The sequence below is a fragment of the Paroedura picta genome, chromosome 5 (genome assembly GCF_049243985.1).
Source record: "Paroedura picta isolate Pp20150507F chromosome 5, Ppicta_v3.0, whole genome shotgun sequence".
NCBI classification, from domain to species: domain Eukaryota; kingdom Metazoa; phylum Chordata; class Lepidosauria; order Squamata; family Gekkonidae; genus Paroedura; species Paroedura picta.
Window position 1 is genome coordinate 41,527,094 of NC_135373.1, and position 17,327 is coordinate 41,544,420.

General features: G+C 46.3%; 1 protein-coding gene across 2 annotated transcripts in view; it reads right to left on the bottom strand.

The window, feature by feature from the left end:
* Positions 1–17,327, bottom strand: part of CSMD2 (CUB and Sushi multiple domains 2) — a 644,506-nt gene that overhangs the window by 262,914 nt on the left and 364,265 nt on the right. For both annotated transcript variants that reach the window (XM_077337490.1, XM_077337489.1), the window contains 2 exons: positions 13,372–13,493; positions 3,778–3,881 (listed from right to left, as the gene is read on the bottom strand). In XM_077337490.1, coding sequence (XP_077193605.1) covers positions 3,778–3,881; positions 13,372–13,493 — 226 coding nt within the window. The remainder of the gene's footprint in view (positions 1–3,777; positions 3,882–13,371; positions 13,494–17,327) is intronic.

Below are 17,327 nucleotides of genomic sequence, written 5' to 3' on the forward strand. Positions count from 1 at the left end.
TGACACACATTGATTTTGATGGCAAAAGAGGAACAATTCAAAGCCAACCAATGAAAGGTGACATTTACAGCTCAAATAAAGCAATCTTCACAAACAAGGCTAGTAGCGATGTGTTCAGATGCATGCAATGAGGAATGTGTGGGTCTGGCCCCCAAAGGAAGATGGCAAGTGATAAACAAAACCACAACAAGGTCTATTACATATGTGGGTGTTGTAAGCAACAAATTAAAAACACCACCGGAATCCACAATACGAAAACGTGACATACATACAATTATAAACAATATATTCAGGGTACCGATAACAAGCATAGGAATGCATAGGAAAATGGGCAGTACAAATGCATAAATAAATAATACATCAAAACAGTGTCAAACATTGGGTGAATTTTTATCAGACGATTCCTGAGTTGTCCTGCTTAGTCAGATCATTTATAATTTTCAGACAAGCCACCAATTCAAAACTAGGAGCCAAAATGAACTTTCGCCCGGCCCGTATAAGATGCAAAATAACGTTAGTTGACTGACATGTCGCTTTCAATACACACCTATTTTTAACATGCCTTCTTGCACTGTTTTCCTGCATCCCTAGAGGGAATTCTTCCTTGTTTTCTCTGGTGACAGAAAATCAGACACAAAGGCAGCATGTCCTTCTTATGGGTCATCTGCACCACAGTAATGTTAGGACGGCCCAGGCTAGCCTAATCAGATCTCAGAAGCTAAGCAGGGTCAGCCCTGGTTAGTGCTTGAATGGGAGACCACCAAAGAAGATGAGGGTTGCTATGCAGAGGCAGGCAATGGCAAACCACTGCTGTTTGTCTCTTACACTGAAACCCTAGGGCAGGGGTAGTCAAACTGCAGCCCTCCAGATGTCCATGGACTACAATTCCCAGAAGCCCCTGCCAGCATTCGCTGGCAGGGGCTTCTGGGAATTGTAGTCCATGGACATCTGGAGGGCCGCAGTTTGACTACCCCTGCCCTAGGTGACTGCCGTAAGTCAGCAGTAGACATGTGCAAGGAGAAGAAGATTCGGACCAAATCAATTCATCTGAATCACTTGTAGTGTATTGATTCTGCTGAACTGATTCAGATTCAGTCAAATGGACGCCATTCAAGTCTATGGGGATTTTTCCCTTTCTGTCTCTTCTGGGCTCTGAGAGGGGGCATTGAGGTAGAGGCATTAAACTCATCACATGGCTGCAGGAGCCTCTCCTCAAAAGAACCTCCAAGCTGCAAAAAGATTGGGCCAGGGGGTCCAGTTATTCTTCCATTATTTCTTATGATGATGAGAGCAGACCAGAGACTCTGTTTTTTCTTCAACAAAGGAAGTTATGGAGATCAGATGAGGGTGCCCCTAGAATTGGACCCCCTGGCTCAATCTTTTTGCAACTTGGGGGCTCTTTTGAAGAGAGGCTCCTGCAGCTATGCTGCAAATTTGGTGCGTCTACCTCAAATTCCCCTCCTCAGATCCCAGGAAAGACCTTTCTCTTTCCCTTTAAAGTTTAAATGGCCACTTCGTGATATGCCAAATCACGCAACATCACAATTTGCACAGGGTCCATTCTATAGACTTCTGAACCTTCACCCAGAAAGCACCTTCCTTGGGGCTCCTATTTTCGGGGGGGGGGGGCACAACTCAACCCTGTACATCCAACCCTGTACCAACTTGGAAGGCAAGTCACGGAGAGTCGGCTGGAGATCCCTTATGAGCTTGGTGTCTCTAGCATGCTGTGGGAGTGTTTTACCACATCAAGAATCTCACAAAACCAAGGAGTTTGTTTGGCACCTAAAAGCTCATGACAGTTCATAGTTCACAAACTGGGCATACCACAAGCAGAGCCACATTTTCCTTGTTTGTGCTCGTCCCTGCTTTTGAATACCAGCATTGTGGTTACATACGATATGCACAAGGAGTTCTGTATTGCTAGAATCCAATGTGTGCTGTAACTACAGAGTATTGATTGCATTTTAAAAAGCAAACTGCTTATCCATGCCCATTCTGGCCTGTGACGACATCTAGATGGAGCAAAGCTGATTGTTTCAAGGAGAATGTTTATCAGAGAAACTTTTGGGAGTATCTCTAGTATTTCCTAGCACAATAGATCGAAGAACCAGGCCAAGTGGCAGCTTCGCAACCTGACTAATCAATGGTTCTCAGCCATGCCCATAATGCCTGAAGAATGCTGCCCTGAGGCTTCCTTGAAATCCGCCTCTCCTGCAAAACGTTTTCCCCTGACACAAGGCCATAAGGATACAGAGCAGCATCTGGTCACCTTCCCCACACCCCCCCCCCCCGACATGGACACTTTGTTTCTTCCCCTTCCTGCCATGAGTTTGTCTTTACCCTTCCTTTCTCAAACTGCAAATATACCTTTACCCTCCAAATGCATCCACCACTGGCAACATTTAGATTGACCTGGTATGTGCAATTCTTCTCTCTTTATGCATATATGCCCAACAACAACAACTGGCAATCCATTCCCAAACTCTGCATTTCTTTCATTTCCATTAGTGATGGTGCAAAATCTTATAATGGGACCAGGTGGGTTAAAAATGGTAAACTCAGGAGTTTGGTCCCGGTTCTACTAAGCACCAGACCTTTGGTTTTCCAAAGTTACCTACACAAAAGTAGAGGAGGGGGATGAATTCGCACACCTGCAGCAGCCTTAGCCTTAAGGGATTTACTACCAACAACCAGTTTGCCTTTGATTGTTCCTGGCTCAAAAGACTGAGCTGGGAAGAACCGCAAATGATATTCCGGGGTTTCCTGCTGGCAACAGGTGCTTCTGAGTATGTTCAAGAGTCTCCCTACTGCTGAGATGTCTACCTGCTGAAGGTTGAGGTCTCCTGTGCTGCCAGATCTTGGTCAAAAGAAGGAAAGCCATCACTGAGCATGACCATGTCGTTCCTCAAAGTATCTTAAGCTATAATTATTCCCCTTAAGCTATAATTATTTTCAGGACCACTTTCCTGTGGATTCCGAGCCACGATTTAGCCTTGCACAGAAGGCTGCTAGTTCATACACATTTGGCATCAATTATAAGAAGCAAGAATCCTGTGTAGTGTGTGTGGGAAAGCAAGGGCAAGAGTTTTTCCTCCTCCTCATCCAAGTAAGACTTTATTCGAGCCATGTGGGAGACAGAAGGAGGAGAAGAGGAGGCACAGACATTTTGCACACAAATAAAACAAGAGCAAAGTGCCCTTGTTTTTCTCTGTACAGCAGCACTTCCTGGTGGTCACCCCTTCCCAACTCCTTGCAAACTCTCCTAATCTTAGGGGCAGTGCAATGTATATTTCCAACAAGCAAGCACCACATTGCGTTCGTGGCACAAGTTGGTGCCTGATATAACAGACAGCAAACTGGCTGCATAGAACCAGCCAGTTTGGGAATCCCCGGTGAAGGGCCACTGCTCAGAACTTCAGAAGGACCAGGGGTGCCAGGCTGCCAAGGCAGGAGGAAGGGGCTGCTCTGCCTCCAAAGCCAATTATTTATACTTTTTGATCAGGCCCTGAAGAATACCCCACGGAAGGGAATGAGTTCTTGCATCTTGGCTGGCTACGATTTATCATATACCTCAAGTCTCTGATCTTAGTACCTCTCTCTCAAAGGAATGGCTATTTAAATAACATCCAGTCCGTCTTTCGTGCCAACAAATTATTCACTGTAAGGAAGTGAGAGGACACATGCTGCCAAGACATCCAAACTCCGTGCAGGGAATACGATATACGCATACAGTACGACCCGCATGCACCGGCATCTAAAGCATGACCTACTTACACGTAAAGCACGCTCTTCTGGTCGCCAACTTGCCCTCCGTCCCCCACTGTGAGTGTGTCGTATCCTCTTTCCAAATCAAATTCTTCAAAGGTGAGTTTGATGACCTAGCGAAGACATGCAGAGTTAGCATAAAAGTGACGAAGCCTGAAATGTCAGGTGGGCTAATGGGAGAACTGGGCAGAAAGGAACAAACACGACTACGGAGTGCTGAGCCAGAGGTAACACACCCCTGAAAATGTCTGGTCCTAATTGAGTATCTGGATGGCATGGAATGAGCCAAGCTCTTGCCCTGTTCTATCTTACAAAGTTGTTGTGAAAATGGATACACTCGGCATGAATTCTAAAGGACCGTTCAGCGCTACAGAAGCAATTAACTGCAGCCGCTGCTCAGGAAGACGACTTGATTCATTTCCCCTAAATATACACAAACAACATGATCCACCTCTGTCGGCTATATTGGCCTCCACTCTATCATTCAACACCCACCACAGGGCGAGCAAAACAGCCCCTGTAGCAGTGTGGGCAGGGTCACCTTGGCCTGAATTGACTGCAGCAGAGAGTGGCCAGTAGCTGAGCCTACAACCCATTGTCACAGCCTGGGTCAACATTCTCTGCTGGAATGCAAAAGCTGAAGAGGCCCCTTGGCCCAGACTGGGACATTTCCTGGAAGTTAAGGAGCCAGTCCATTCTGGATGGTCATGGAGCAAACCCCCAGCTTGATATCTTCTTGCCATTGCAAAAGATGAAGTGGCTGCTTTACCTAATGCGGTCAGCAGAAGCATCATCTGAACAAGTCGATTCAAGGTGATCTCTGCATCTTTCCATTGTGGATGGATGAAAGACCACAGTAGTTGGAAGTAAATGAAACTGTGGTTTTGGACTACCAAGTCACAGGAGGCAGTGTGACTCAAATCAATTAAGAAACTCATTTTGATAAAAGGAACCTAGTGGCACCTTGAAGATTAATTACTGTTTTAATTAATCTTGTAAGCCGCCTTGAGCTGGCAGGTCCGGGAGTGGCAGCTATGAAATAGAATAAATATATTAATTAAAGATGTTTCCCCAGAATAAGGCTACAGTCTACTGCAACAGATGACTCTTTTGAGATGAGTTGTAGTCCATGCAAGCTTAAACTGGAATAATATTTTGGTCATCTTTAAATTATTGCTAGCCCCCTGCAACAGGCTTAATATGGCCACCGCTTTGGATTCATTCCAATGAAGCTTGGCCCAAAAGACTTTGCTGGTGGATTGAGCATCAACGTCATTGGTAGGAGGAGATGATGCCCTCCGGGTACCAGATGTCTTGAGGTAGCCCCCAAATCAGGCCATCCCGAGGGTGAGCAGAGGTGGATAACTGGGATTAATCAAAGATCACATCAAGAAAAGACAAGAATTTGCAACTAATACCAAAGCAAAAAAAAAAAAAGAGGACAATGACAACAGTTTTGATTGCCAAAGATTGCACTACATTAACACATTTCACTGGCCTTGGAGACTAAAAGTTACGCTGGCATGCATCCAATAATTTGTGAACCTTGAAGAGTGGAACTTTCAGACTTAAGGTCTTGATAATCACCTGTAAGGCCATATGTGGTCTGGGCCCAGTGTACCCAAGGGACCACCTTGCTGTCTATACCTCCCAGTGAGCCCTATCCTTGAGCCCTATCCTATACTCTGCCACTTCCAACTGGCTGGTGATCCCTGGCCCTAAAGAAACATATCTGACCTCAACTAGGGTCAGAGTTTTCAGCATCCTGGCCCCCATCTGGTGTAATGAGATCCCTGAAGAGATCAGGGCCCTGCTGGAGCTATCAAAGTTCTGTGGAGCCTGCAATACAGAGCTCTTCTGCCAGGAATTTGGTTGAGGTCAACCAAACCAACAACATCTACTGGACCCACAGAAATCACTCCCTATGAATGGGACCCAACCAATCTGTGGGACCATAGTTATCAGATTACTGTCATCGTAGTGTTGGAGTTGTTATGTGGAAGTTATTAGAACTGGTATTGAAACTACTGTTACTATTGCATTTAATTCAAGTTATTGAATTATACTGTGTTCTATGAAATTATACTGTGCTTTGTGTTCTACATAAACTGCCCTGAGCTGCAAGGGAGGGCAGCATATAAATATATAATAAATAAATACATAAAACAAATAATAAACTTTCTGAGTTCCCTGTCCTGCATAAGCACACAAGTGGTTCCTGGGCCCAAATCGTGACCGGTCTTAGTGGTCAGAACTAAGACCTTGAACTTGATCCGGGCCCAAACTGGTAATCAGTGCAGCAGCCTCAGCATTGGCTGGATAGGTGTCCTCCAAGGTGAATCAATGAGGACCCTAGCAGCTGCATTCTGCACCAGCTGGAGTTCCCGGGTCAAGGACAAGGCTAGGCCAGTGTAACGTGAGTTACAGAAGTCCAGTCTAGAGGTGACCGCCACATGGATCACTGTGACCAGACAGTCTGGGGGCAGGTAGGGCACTAATAGCTGCACTTGATGAAGATGATAAAACGGTGTGCACACTACTCCTGCACACTATGATGTGCGTCTCCATCATAAGGGAGGTGTCCAGGATCACGCCCAAATTCCTTGCTGCGGGTGAGATGCTAAGTTGTGCTTCCTGTCCTGCACCTTTCCTGCTCAGCTACAGGACCTTCATCTTGGAGGCTTGAGATTCAGATGGCTCTGCTCTAACCATCCAGCAACAGCTTCCAAATAACTGGCAAATGTATCCAGGTGGGAGTCTGGGTGGACATCCATGAGGAGACAGTCCCATCAAAGCAGCCTCAAAAACAAACAAACAGCAACAACAAAACCCTTTCCAATGTTTTCAACAAGCTGCCTTTATTTTTGACCAAAAAGATTTTGCGTCAGCACCACAATCGAAACACACAAAAAGCATTGGCACAGCACAAATAATGATCTGTTAATTAAAGCTAGCAAACACAAAACATGTTGCACATTTAATAAGCAACGCTAGTTATTTAACCTCCGTCACCAAACGAAAGACTGCTTCCTAAATGAAGATAAAGGAGTTAATATTTATTCATAAGCTGGGGAAAGGGGGGGAGAGGAAAGTCTAAGCATCTATCTCAAAATAAAATCTTGTTCAAACACGGCTGTGGCCTGTATCTTAATGCTGTTTCCACTCGAGAAGTATAAAGTCTGATGTCCTTACTACAACTATGTATCCACCTGTGCTAAAAATATTGTTAAAAAACCATGTAATGATAAAATAATGTAATTAATCCAAAGAACAAAGGGTTGTTAAGTGGCACACATCATTAGTTAAAGCAGTCATTCAAGTAAACTGCATTTTAACGAGTCTGACCCTAATTAAACAGCTAATTATATTTTAGTACACTGTAGACTGTAACCTTGTTGCATATGAACAAGCTTCCAGAGGACGAGATTTATATATTCTTTCATTCTTCCCTCCCACCACCCACCCCTTGACCTGGATTTATTTTTATTTTTAGTTAAAGATTGAAATTATTTAATGAGTCATTAAAGGACAAGAGACCTTCTGGCAAATATAGATAAATGAATAGCATTCTGCCTTTAAAAGTCATAGAAAACAGACCACAAAGGCAAAGCATTTAATGAGATCTGCCAGATTAAGTGAGATGGGCCATGGCAGGTTTACAGAAGTCATTCCACTGGTCATCTGGGGGAGGAATGGATCATTTCCTGGTGAGTACGCATGGATATATCACAAATGTGTGAGTGCGTGTATGTGTGTCTTTCCCTCCTCTGTTTAGGCCAGTTGTCTAAACTATGCAAGGTAGGAAAATATTTAGGGAAACGAACTTGTCAAGCTGAACTGTGTAAAAATTCACATAGCTAAAAGGCTGGATCCCAAATTTCAAAGGGAAAAAAATGCAAACTAATAAAACTGTCTCATTGACAGGCTCTATTGGTGTGCAAGTGTACCAAAATTCTAACCTTGTCAGGTATGATCTACTTCACCAAAGAAAGAACAGCAACCACAAAGATTCGATCATGAACGTTTATTTACTTTTTCTGTTCTGCTTTTCTCCCCAAAAGGAACTCTAAGCAGAATAACAACCAAATAATTTAAACAACAAGAAGAAGAAGAGTTGGTTCTTATATGCTGCTTTTCTCTACCGGAAGGAGTCTCAAAGCGGCTTACAATCCCTTTCCCTTTCCTCTCCCCACAACAGGCACCCTGTGGGGTGGGTGAGGCTGAGAGAGCCCTGATATCACTGCCCGGTCAGAATAGTTTTATCAGTGCTGTGGAGAGCCCAAGGTCACCCAGCTGGCTGCATGTGGGGGAGTGCAGAATCGAACCCAGCTCGCCAGATTAGAAGTCTGCACTCCTAACCACTAAACCAAACTGGCTCTCAAGGAAAAATATACATAACACAACTCTAAATCCTGGGCTGGTCCTGCATTTGCTGACCCAGATCACTCATGCTAGATTGCTAGGCCAATCTGGCAACTGGCTGGAGGGATGGGTGGCGCTAAAAGCATGATGTAACTGAAGAAGACCTAGAAGTGGAAGCAGGTAGGAATAAATGGGAACTGTGTGATAAAACCAAAGAGTTACCAGTGATTCCTAGAGCTCCATGCTATAACTTTGGGATGGAGGAGTCTCTTCCTGACTGGAGGAATGGTAAGCCTACCCGTGGTCACCGGCTGCCATCTGATAAATACCAATGATCAAGATCCCATACTATGATGGAGTCTTCAAACTACCCTACTAGAAACCAACAGTTTTCTAACTTCTTGAGAAACAGGAAGATCTTCTCCTGCCCCATGTTCAGCTACAAAAAAGGAAGGGCAATGCAGGGAAAAGAGCCTAAGAGGTCCTTGTTGACTGGAGCAGGCAATGTGGAGGCAGCATCAACACGGACATGCACAGTTAGAAGCAGTAAGCCTGGTTGTGGAAGCCGGGAAGGGGGAGGAAGGCTTGTTCTTCTTCCCCAGAGGTTGCTGGGCACAGGGAAAGAGGGCTAAATGTAATTCTAGGTAGGACAATGCTTAACGAGACCAGCACAAACAGCTCCAGCTGTCAAGTGGAGTACAGCCACTGGACACACACCCCTCTCCAATACACACTCAGCAATACATCCCATGTTGAAATATAGACCTACCAGTGAACTTATCTCTGACCATTTCAGAGATGCCACATCCAACTGAATCCAGTCAGGTGTTCTCTCTAGACACCACACCCTAAACACCGGCCTTTATTGGCCACAGATATTCTGAAATTCCCTGAGTACCAGAATCAGGTAGGGCCACAAACTCTAGAAATCTATGAAGATGAGAAGTTTTGTCATGCAAAGAACAGACCAGCCCACTCGTAGCTGTGGTTCTCCAGCTGTGCAGAGGCAGAGAGGATTTCTCCTCAGTTCAGCTACCCCAGAATCTTTTCAGTGGGAATGCTGCAAGGGTAAACCTAGAACCTCTTACAGTTATGATCCTTCTCCATTCAGATTTCCCCCCACTTGGTTCTTTAGCTCGCCTCATTCTCCCAGGTCAAGTGGCCAGCAGGTGCAACTCCCACTAGGGAAGCTGGAATTATGATGACTAAGTTCTTGGGGGTGGGGGGTTCTTTAATCTTCAAGGAGCCCAAGTTCTTCTCTACTTGAATCCTTTTTTTGAAAACCTGTAGAACAAAGTTTGAGTCCAGAGGCAGTTTTAAGAGCAACAAAGTTTAATTCTGAGTATAAGCACAAAACCCGACACTCAGAATTAAACTGTTGGTCTTAAAGGTCTAGTTTAGACCATCACGGCTACCCTCCTGAATCGATTTCGAAAACGTGTTTGGCTACTCTTACTAATTTGCACATTTGTCTTACGCTTTTCCAGTTGTTCACAATATCTCCTTTGTAACTGGTGTCAACTGCTACATGGCTAATTATTGAGTCCTTGAGGAGGGCATGGGGTAGAAATAAGAAAAGCTGAGCTGCAAAACGTTTTCCTTTAACCCCCATTTCCGAAATGCGCAGGATAGCTTGGGGTGCTTAGCTATCCCTTAGTTTACAACCCCTCACTTAACATCAGCCACTCAAAACCTTCAGCACAGCAAGGACAAACTTCTTCAGGAAGAACCATCATGCACGGGCCAGAACGCCTGCGCTGGCGGCAGCAGGGCATTGGGGAAAATCCCGGATAATGCACGCTGCTGCTACAAGCGTGGGTGTGTCCTGGCCCAAGCCCTTGGAAGACCCGTGTTAATGAAACGTGACTTCTTCCAGAGTCCCAGGACTCCCGAGGGCACAGGCGAGGGCCAGGCCACCCGAGCCCCATGCATAATCGGAGGAGCCGGGCTTCTGGCCTGGCTCCTCCCCAACCTACAGTGTCCCTGCAAGGACGCCTGTCGCCTCTGCCAGCTCCGTGCCCCCACCATGGTGGGAGAGCAGCATGCTGCTCCCCAAAATCCTGCAGTGGGGGCCCCTGCCCCCACTCCCCCCTCCCCAGCTTCTACCGCTGCTTAGCTATGCTTCCAGTTTCGTGCGTGGGGCCATTGTGCCGGGACAGCTGGCGGAACTCCACCCCCGTGTGTACACAGGGGAGGGTGTGGCTTTTTGCCCCGCTTCAACGGCACGGCAGCAGCACGGAGTAGCTGCCGCCATGCATAATGGGTCCTAGTGAGCCGCAAGTTCAACCAAGTGCTAATCCTCAAGCCCGGAAACACAGGTCTCAGTACCGGCGTCTATTTTCCCATTCACATTTCATCCCTAAATTGCAAGTGTTTGACATCTGCAATTTCTGCCTCAGATTAAAAGAACCCAGCCAAAGCATCCGCATTCAAGTCACATCAGGCCAAGTGAGAAATTCTTTTGTACCCTCCTGCTGCCCCTATTGGAGGGCTGAGTGCTTGACTAAAAGGGGAAATCCCGGTGGAATAAGTGTGTTCCCCTTTTGCATCCGAAACAACAAATGTGTCCTGATACCTTAAAATCCAACAAATGTATCGCATTTGACACATCTGTCGTGTCAGAACTCCCACTGTGTTTGTCATGTCCATGTAAAAATGAGGGCGCGCCAACAAAGAGGGAGCAGACAGAATAGCTGAGACTAGCCCGAGCTTGCCGGACCTCAGAAGCTAAGCAGGGCTGGTCGCGATTTGCATTTGGATGGGAAACCACCAAGGAAGATGGGAGTTCCTGGGTAGAGGAAGACAAGGCAAGTCACCCCTGCTCATCCCTTGTCTTGAAAACCCCGTGGGGAGTTACCACAAGTCAGTTGTGACTGGACAATATTTAACCACAACATTAACAACAATAACAACAAGAGAAAAACAGGGGGTTCAGCAACCCAACAAGCAGATGTGCTAGGCCACTATGCGGGATGCTGAGGAACAAATAAGACCAAATTGCTGTTGACTAATTCACCCTCCCGGAGTCGGGATTCAGGATTCTCACCTGCCCATGTTCGGCTCCCCCTCCTCCCTCCCCACAATCCCATTTCTGAGCACACCGTAATATCTTGTAGCAATCCGTTTCTGCAATCTCGGCAGATTCCAGTGAGAGCAGACAAATGCTAAAAGGAATTGATTTGTTTTCCACTTGTTTCTCTCTCGCTCTCTTCCTCCTCTTCCCATCCGTCTGGGAAGACAAGAAGCCCAAGGGAACCCAAGGAACATTCTCAGCCATTTAAACATCGGGGAAGACATCGGGCTGCAGTCGCCGAACAACTTCTCGCATTAACAGCAACAAGCTGAGCAGTAACAAATGGGCACAGCTGTGCTTGCCCGGAATCCATCAATGCAGTTTTTCGGCAATCATCTCGTTCAACGGCAGCGGTGCTGGTCAGGAGGGGGTGCCTGGCAAACATCTAGACCAGGCGTAGTTAACCTGTGGTCCTCCAGATGTCCAGCGGTTGCTGGCAGGGGCTCATGGGAATTGTAGTCCATGGACAACTGGAGGACCACAGGTTGACTCCCCCTGATCTAGACAATGGCTCCCGTGCTGTCACCAGGCATTGCAACAGCAAAGGGGACCTAGCAAAAGACCCAGCTGGGTCCCTTGGTGCTCCCTGCAGGGAAGCAGCTATCCAAACAATGCCAACAAGGCCCAAACACTCTGCCAAACACAAGCCTGGAAAAACTGAAGTGATCATTCCAGGAATTGGAGATGGAGAAGCCTTTCTTTCTGTAGTTGCTCCCCTGGAGTTAGACAGGGATGGGGGGAGGCGGCAGCAGTACATTTGCCTGTTCGTTTTAAATGAGAGGAATATTTTAATGTACATACATGATATGAAGCTCTCGCATACTGAAACAGACCACTGGCCTACCAAGGTCAGTAATGCCTGGCAGTGGGGCTCAAGCAGAGGGATTTCACAGGACCTGGTCCTCGATTTTTTCCCAACTAGAGATGCTGGGCATTGAACTAAGGGCCTCTGCATTCCAAGGAGATGTTCCACCACTGAACCATGGTCTTCAAACATTCAGTGTTCTATCCAGCGTCTGAAGCTGGGCAGCTCAGTACCAGCCGTACAATATATATGGCTGCCAATGGCACGATTCGCCTTACAGAGGAAATCAAATGGATAGGAAAGCATCGCCCTCTTCAACATCCATTTCAGCATCCAGTCTTCAACATCCACTCAGGTGTGCCAGAAACACCCCTAATCTCAACTGCTTTGTTGCTGTTTCCAGAGCATGTCTGCACCAATAAGGATGGGCCCTTTTGGCTTCTACAGACCAGGAAAGCTACTTCCCATCAATCCTCTGCCAAATCTGATCCAACAATTACTGATTTCACTCACCAATCACCTATTTCTGCACCAATAATACGATGAATGGTCTAAAAATAAATATGGGGGCAATACAGTCAGGACTCTGAGGTCTGTTTGAACAAAGTTCTGCATCTAGAGAAGCAGAATTCTGGAGCCTGCCAGACAAACTTTGATTGCTGTGCATAATTTATAGTGCATTTTCTAAACTCTTAAACATAAATTATTCCATCTATCCGTAATAGGGAGGCTCAAGGACTACAGAAATTCTGGAGTGTTCCCCCGGCCCGGCAACTTCCTTGAAATCTTGTTTAGTGATATCTCTATCTGAGACTTCAGAAGGTATTGCTCACATATATTTAAAATAACATGGTTGAAGCAATAGAGACTGGAAGATGGAGGAAGATTGTTTTGCTTGTTTAATTGACTGGAGCGTAGAGAAAAACCATTCCAGGTGTAGGGGGAAGGCAAGAGATGTCTTCTTTAAGCTTGAAATTGGTGTAGAAGAGCAACACATTAGCTGATATGCAAGCAACAGGGAAAGAAGGTGGCATCATTGTAGTGCCAGAAAGGTATAATTCCCCCTCCCCCTGCAATGAATGGAAACCTTTTGAAGGATTTTGCCATTGACTCTCTTGGCTTCCCTCAACAATCCTCAGTATGTTTTCTCTGAGCAGAAACCTCCCAATCCATCTCAAAGTTTCACTCCAAAATAAATTTCCAACTAACAGGGTCTGCTGATCCAATATGGATCCCCCTTTCTGTTCCTTACAAGACTCTCTATAGCATCTGCAGGTCCAGTTTTGCAAAGAGCCACCCACTGCCTGGCCCCTACAAAAACAGACTACACCTGGTTCCAGGGACATGCATCCATGAGACTTACCTTGGCTGGGTTGACTGCTGTTATCACCCATACACAGTAGGCATTGTTATCGTACTGAACTGGATAGTTGGGAGATGTGATCACTCCACTGGGGCCTCGGAGGTACATGTCACACATTCTAGCTGTAGCAGGGGAAAGGGGGAAAAAAAAGAAAGGAACATGTCTAGAGGAAAATATTAGTTCCAGGTGGTCCTTCAGTTGGGGACAAAGAAATACAGGCACAGAACTGGCGTCCTTCCACCATGGAAATTTTCTGCAGGATATAACCCTGTGGCTGTATGCCAAGAGATCCATCAGGCAGTGTAACTATCAGCTGGAGACCAAGGAATTCATATGCTTTTGCCGTCCCACCTAAGACCCCACCTGCAGGTCAGGATTTCATGTACATGAGGATGCTCAACAGACTGCTATAGGCTTAGAGCTGGACCATCACTCCTTTCCTAACAAATAGCTAGTTTGAACAATTGTGTCCCAACAGGAAGAAGGCAACAACAGAAGCCGTGCAGCTCAACAGTCTTCTTGTTGGAAAATGGAGCTCAGAAGGAGATGTCCAGCATTTGGCTGCAATCTATGAGAGGCGGACTACATTAGGGTTTGCAGGGCACAGCCTAAGTAGGCCAGACAAGTTGAACATGCTGCCTTAAGGACGGGTCAAACCACATCTGGACTTTACAGGTAGAGAAAGGGCACAGGCAGAGGGTTGAAGATGAAAAGGTTTTACCACATTGAAGGTTTCACTATATCGAACGGAAAAGGAAACAAGCAAACCGAAGCTGGAAAAGAAGAGGATCAACACGCCAAAGTGGTACTTTAAAAAAGAAAAACTGAATCATGCAAAGCTTCTAGAGCTGGATTTCCCAGGCACGGTCCCGTATGGCTCCATGAAGGCCCCTCAATGGTGTGTGTGGGGTTTCAATATGGTGGCCGGGGAGAGCCCTTTTACCCTGTGCTTGCTGTTTCCAGCTCAGAGCAGAGGAAAGAAAACTTAAAAAAAAAATCTACCCTTATTTGGAGAGGTAGACACGCCCCCTCCCCAAGAGATCAATGATTGGCCTGGTGGGGGTGGGAAGAGCCAGCCATTTAAACCTTTGCTTCCTAAGGCTCCTCTCACTTCTGGAGGGCATGGAAGACAGGCGTGGCCAGCTGACATCACTTCCTGGCAGCTTGAAGAAGAAGAAGAAGAGTTGGTTCTTATATGCTGCTTTTCTCTACCCAAAGGAGTCTCAGAGCGGCTTACAGTCGCCTTCCCTTTCCTCTTCCTTGAATCCTGAAAAATATTTCAGCAGTACTTTCAAGATCAAAGAGGTTGGAAAAGGCTGTTCTAGAGGGTAAGAAATTTATTTTTGCATCAATATTGGATCCCGCCTCCCAGTCCTCTCATGTCAGCAGAAGGCTTCATGGGCCAGAGAGAGGTGTTGCCATTAGTGGAACAGATAACAGGATCCAACCCAAATTTGATTTTTAAAATTGTTATGTGACTACATTGTAAGGAGTTTAACGTTACCTGATAACTAGCTCAACAATTTTCTAAAACTTCGGACTCCACAAGGAAAAGGGCCGGATAAATCCGTATGCCAGGAAGCGCTCAAAAAACGAAGCAGGATAAAGTAGAAATCTAATGAGTCGAGGGGCAGGAAGAGGCAGAGCAAGAGAGAACTTAAGCAGAGCACAGATGTTTTCAACAAATGTCACAGAAGGGTGGAGCCAATGAAACAAGGAACTATGATCTATGACAAAACAGAGAGTTGGGGACAGCCAGGTGGAGGTGGAAATGAGCTCACATAACCCTCTTCAGCTGTCACAAGGGTGGCTTCGGTCTCTGGAGACAAGAGCTGTCCAACCTAATCTTAAAAATGGGAGGAGGTGGGAGCCAAAATATCACGTATGTTGGGTGACTGCTGCAGTTGGTGATGAAACAGAAAACAAAACAAAACTTTTGCCTGGCTGAGACACAACCTCACAGACATGATTTGTAGCTCTTTAGGAGTAGAGACTATACCTACACACATTATTTCAGCTATGACCAATGAGAGATGGTCGGATGCAAAATGTGGGAATGTGGTCAGAAATACTAGTTGAACATGTGCCCTTATAACTTTACTGGTTCATTGGAAGCATCCATCCACCTTTGCCTTATTTATTTGTTTATTTCAAATTATATCCCACCACTCCCATACAGCGGCTTGTGGCAGATAACAATAGTTCCCCAACATAAAATACCCATACAACTATAATAAAATCCCCAGTATAAAACCCACACCTTGTTGGCAAAAAACTTCCACCTCCTCCTGGTTTGACAGACCTTTTTGATGAAAATGCCTCAGGGATTACCACAGGGAAGCCTGATGTCCTGGCTAGCCAGTGAAGGGCCCAGATTTTACTTGCTCTGGCCCCAACCAAAGACCTGGCAGAAGAGCTCCATTTTACAGGACCTGTGGAACTGAGACAATTCTGTCTGGGCCCTCAGCTTTCCCAGGAACTCATTCCACCAGGTCAGGGTCAAGACCAAAAAGGGCCTGGCCATGGTTGAGGCCAGACAAATCTCCCTTGGGCTGGAAACCTCCAACTGATTCATACCTGCAGAGTGCAAAGCCCTGTGGGAGGCATAAGGAGATAGGCAATCCTGCAGATATGAGGGATCCAGTCCAAAGATGGCCTTAAAGGTTATCACCAAAACCCTGAACCTGATCCAAGCCACAACTGGTAACCAATGCAGCTGTCTCAGCACAAGCTGGATATGGCCCTTACAAGATGTTCCTGTGAGGACCCTAGCAGCTGCAATTTGCACCAGCTGCAATTTCCGGGTCAGGGACAAAGGTAGGCCAGCATAAAGTGAGTTATAGAAATCTAATCTGAAGGTGAGCATTGCATGGATGACTGTGGCAAAACAATCTGACAACAGATAAGGCATTAGTAGCTTAGCTTGGTGCAGATGGGAAAACATAATGCATGCTACTCCTTTGAACTAGAAAGGGAAGCATCTAGAATCACCCCCAGGTTTCTTGATGAGGGCAAGATGTTGAGTTGCATCCTAGCCAAGGTATGTTTCCTGATTTGCCGCCTTACTACCCAGCCACAGGACCTCTATCTTGGAGGGTTGTAGACAACTCTGCACCAACCATCCAGCTATGGCTTCCAAACATCTGGCAAAAGTATCTGGGGGGGGGGGGCAAAGTCCATATGGCTGTCCATCAGGAGAAAGAGCTGGGTGTCATCCACATATTCATGACATTCCAGCCCATAACTCCAGACCAGCTGGGCCAGAGGGCACATAAAGATGTTGAACAATGTGGGGGGGGGTGAGAACCACTCCCTGAGCAACCCCACAAGGGAGTTGATAGAGATGCAACAATTCCTTCCCCACTGCCACCCTCTGTGGCTGGTTCTGGAAAAAAGGAGAGCAGTCCCCAGAGAGATTGCAGGCTAAGAACTCATGGCTGGCCATGTCAAACATGGCCGACAGGTCTAATCACGAGGACAGCCAAACCGCCCCAAATCCAGCCTTCTTTCTCTACTGCGTGGGGCAAGCTTGACCACACAAGACAAACATAAAAAGGGGCCCAATATGGTGGGTGAGGATGAGCCCTATATATATTGTTATCTGCTGTGAAAAAGGTAGTGCAAGACCATTTTTGGCAGCACGCCTTTGGAAAAGGCCTACTGCAGGGGAAGCAGTCAGAAATTCCACCTGGCTGCTTAGACCAGTTGCCTGGGAATTCTTATGAGCATCATTGCAAAAAGATCCTTTGTCCTGTTTCATTTGCTGGTCTTACTGGTCTTCCAGCAACTCCCTCTTCTGGCCAGTGCTGGATGGTGGTACAGCACAAGTTGCATTCCCACCTGACAGCCAGGAATGTCAAGATTCAGAGTCTGTCGCAAGCTTGAACACTGATAAGAATAAATGGGAAACATAAGTGACTTCTGGTTCCTGAACCCTGGAAAGGAGGGGTAGTGTT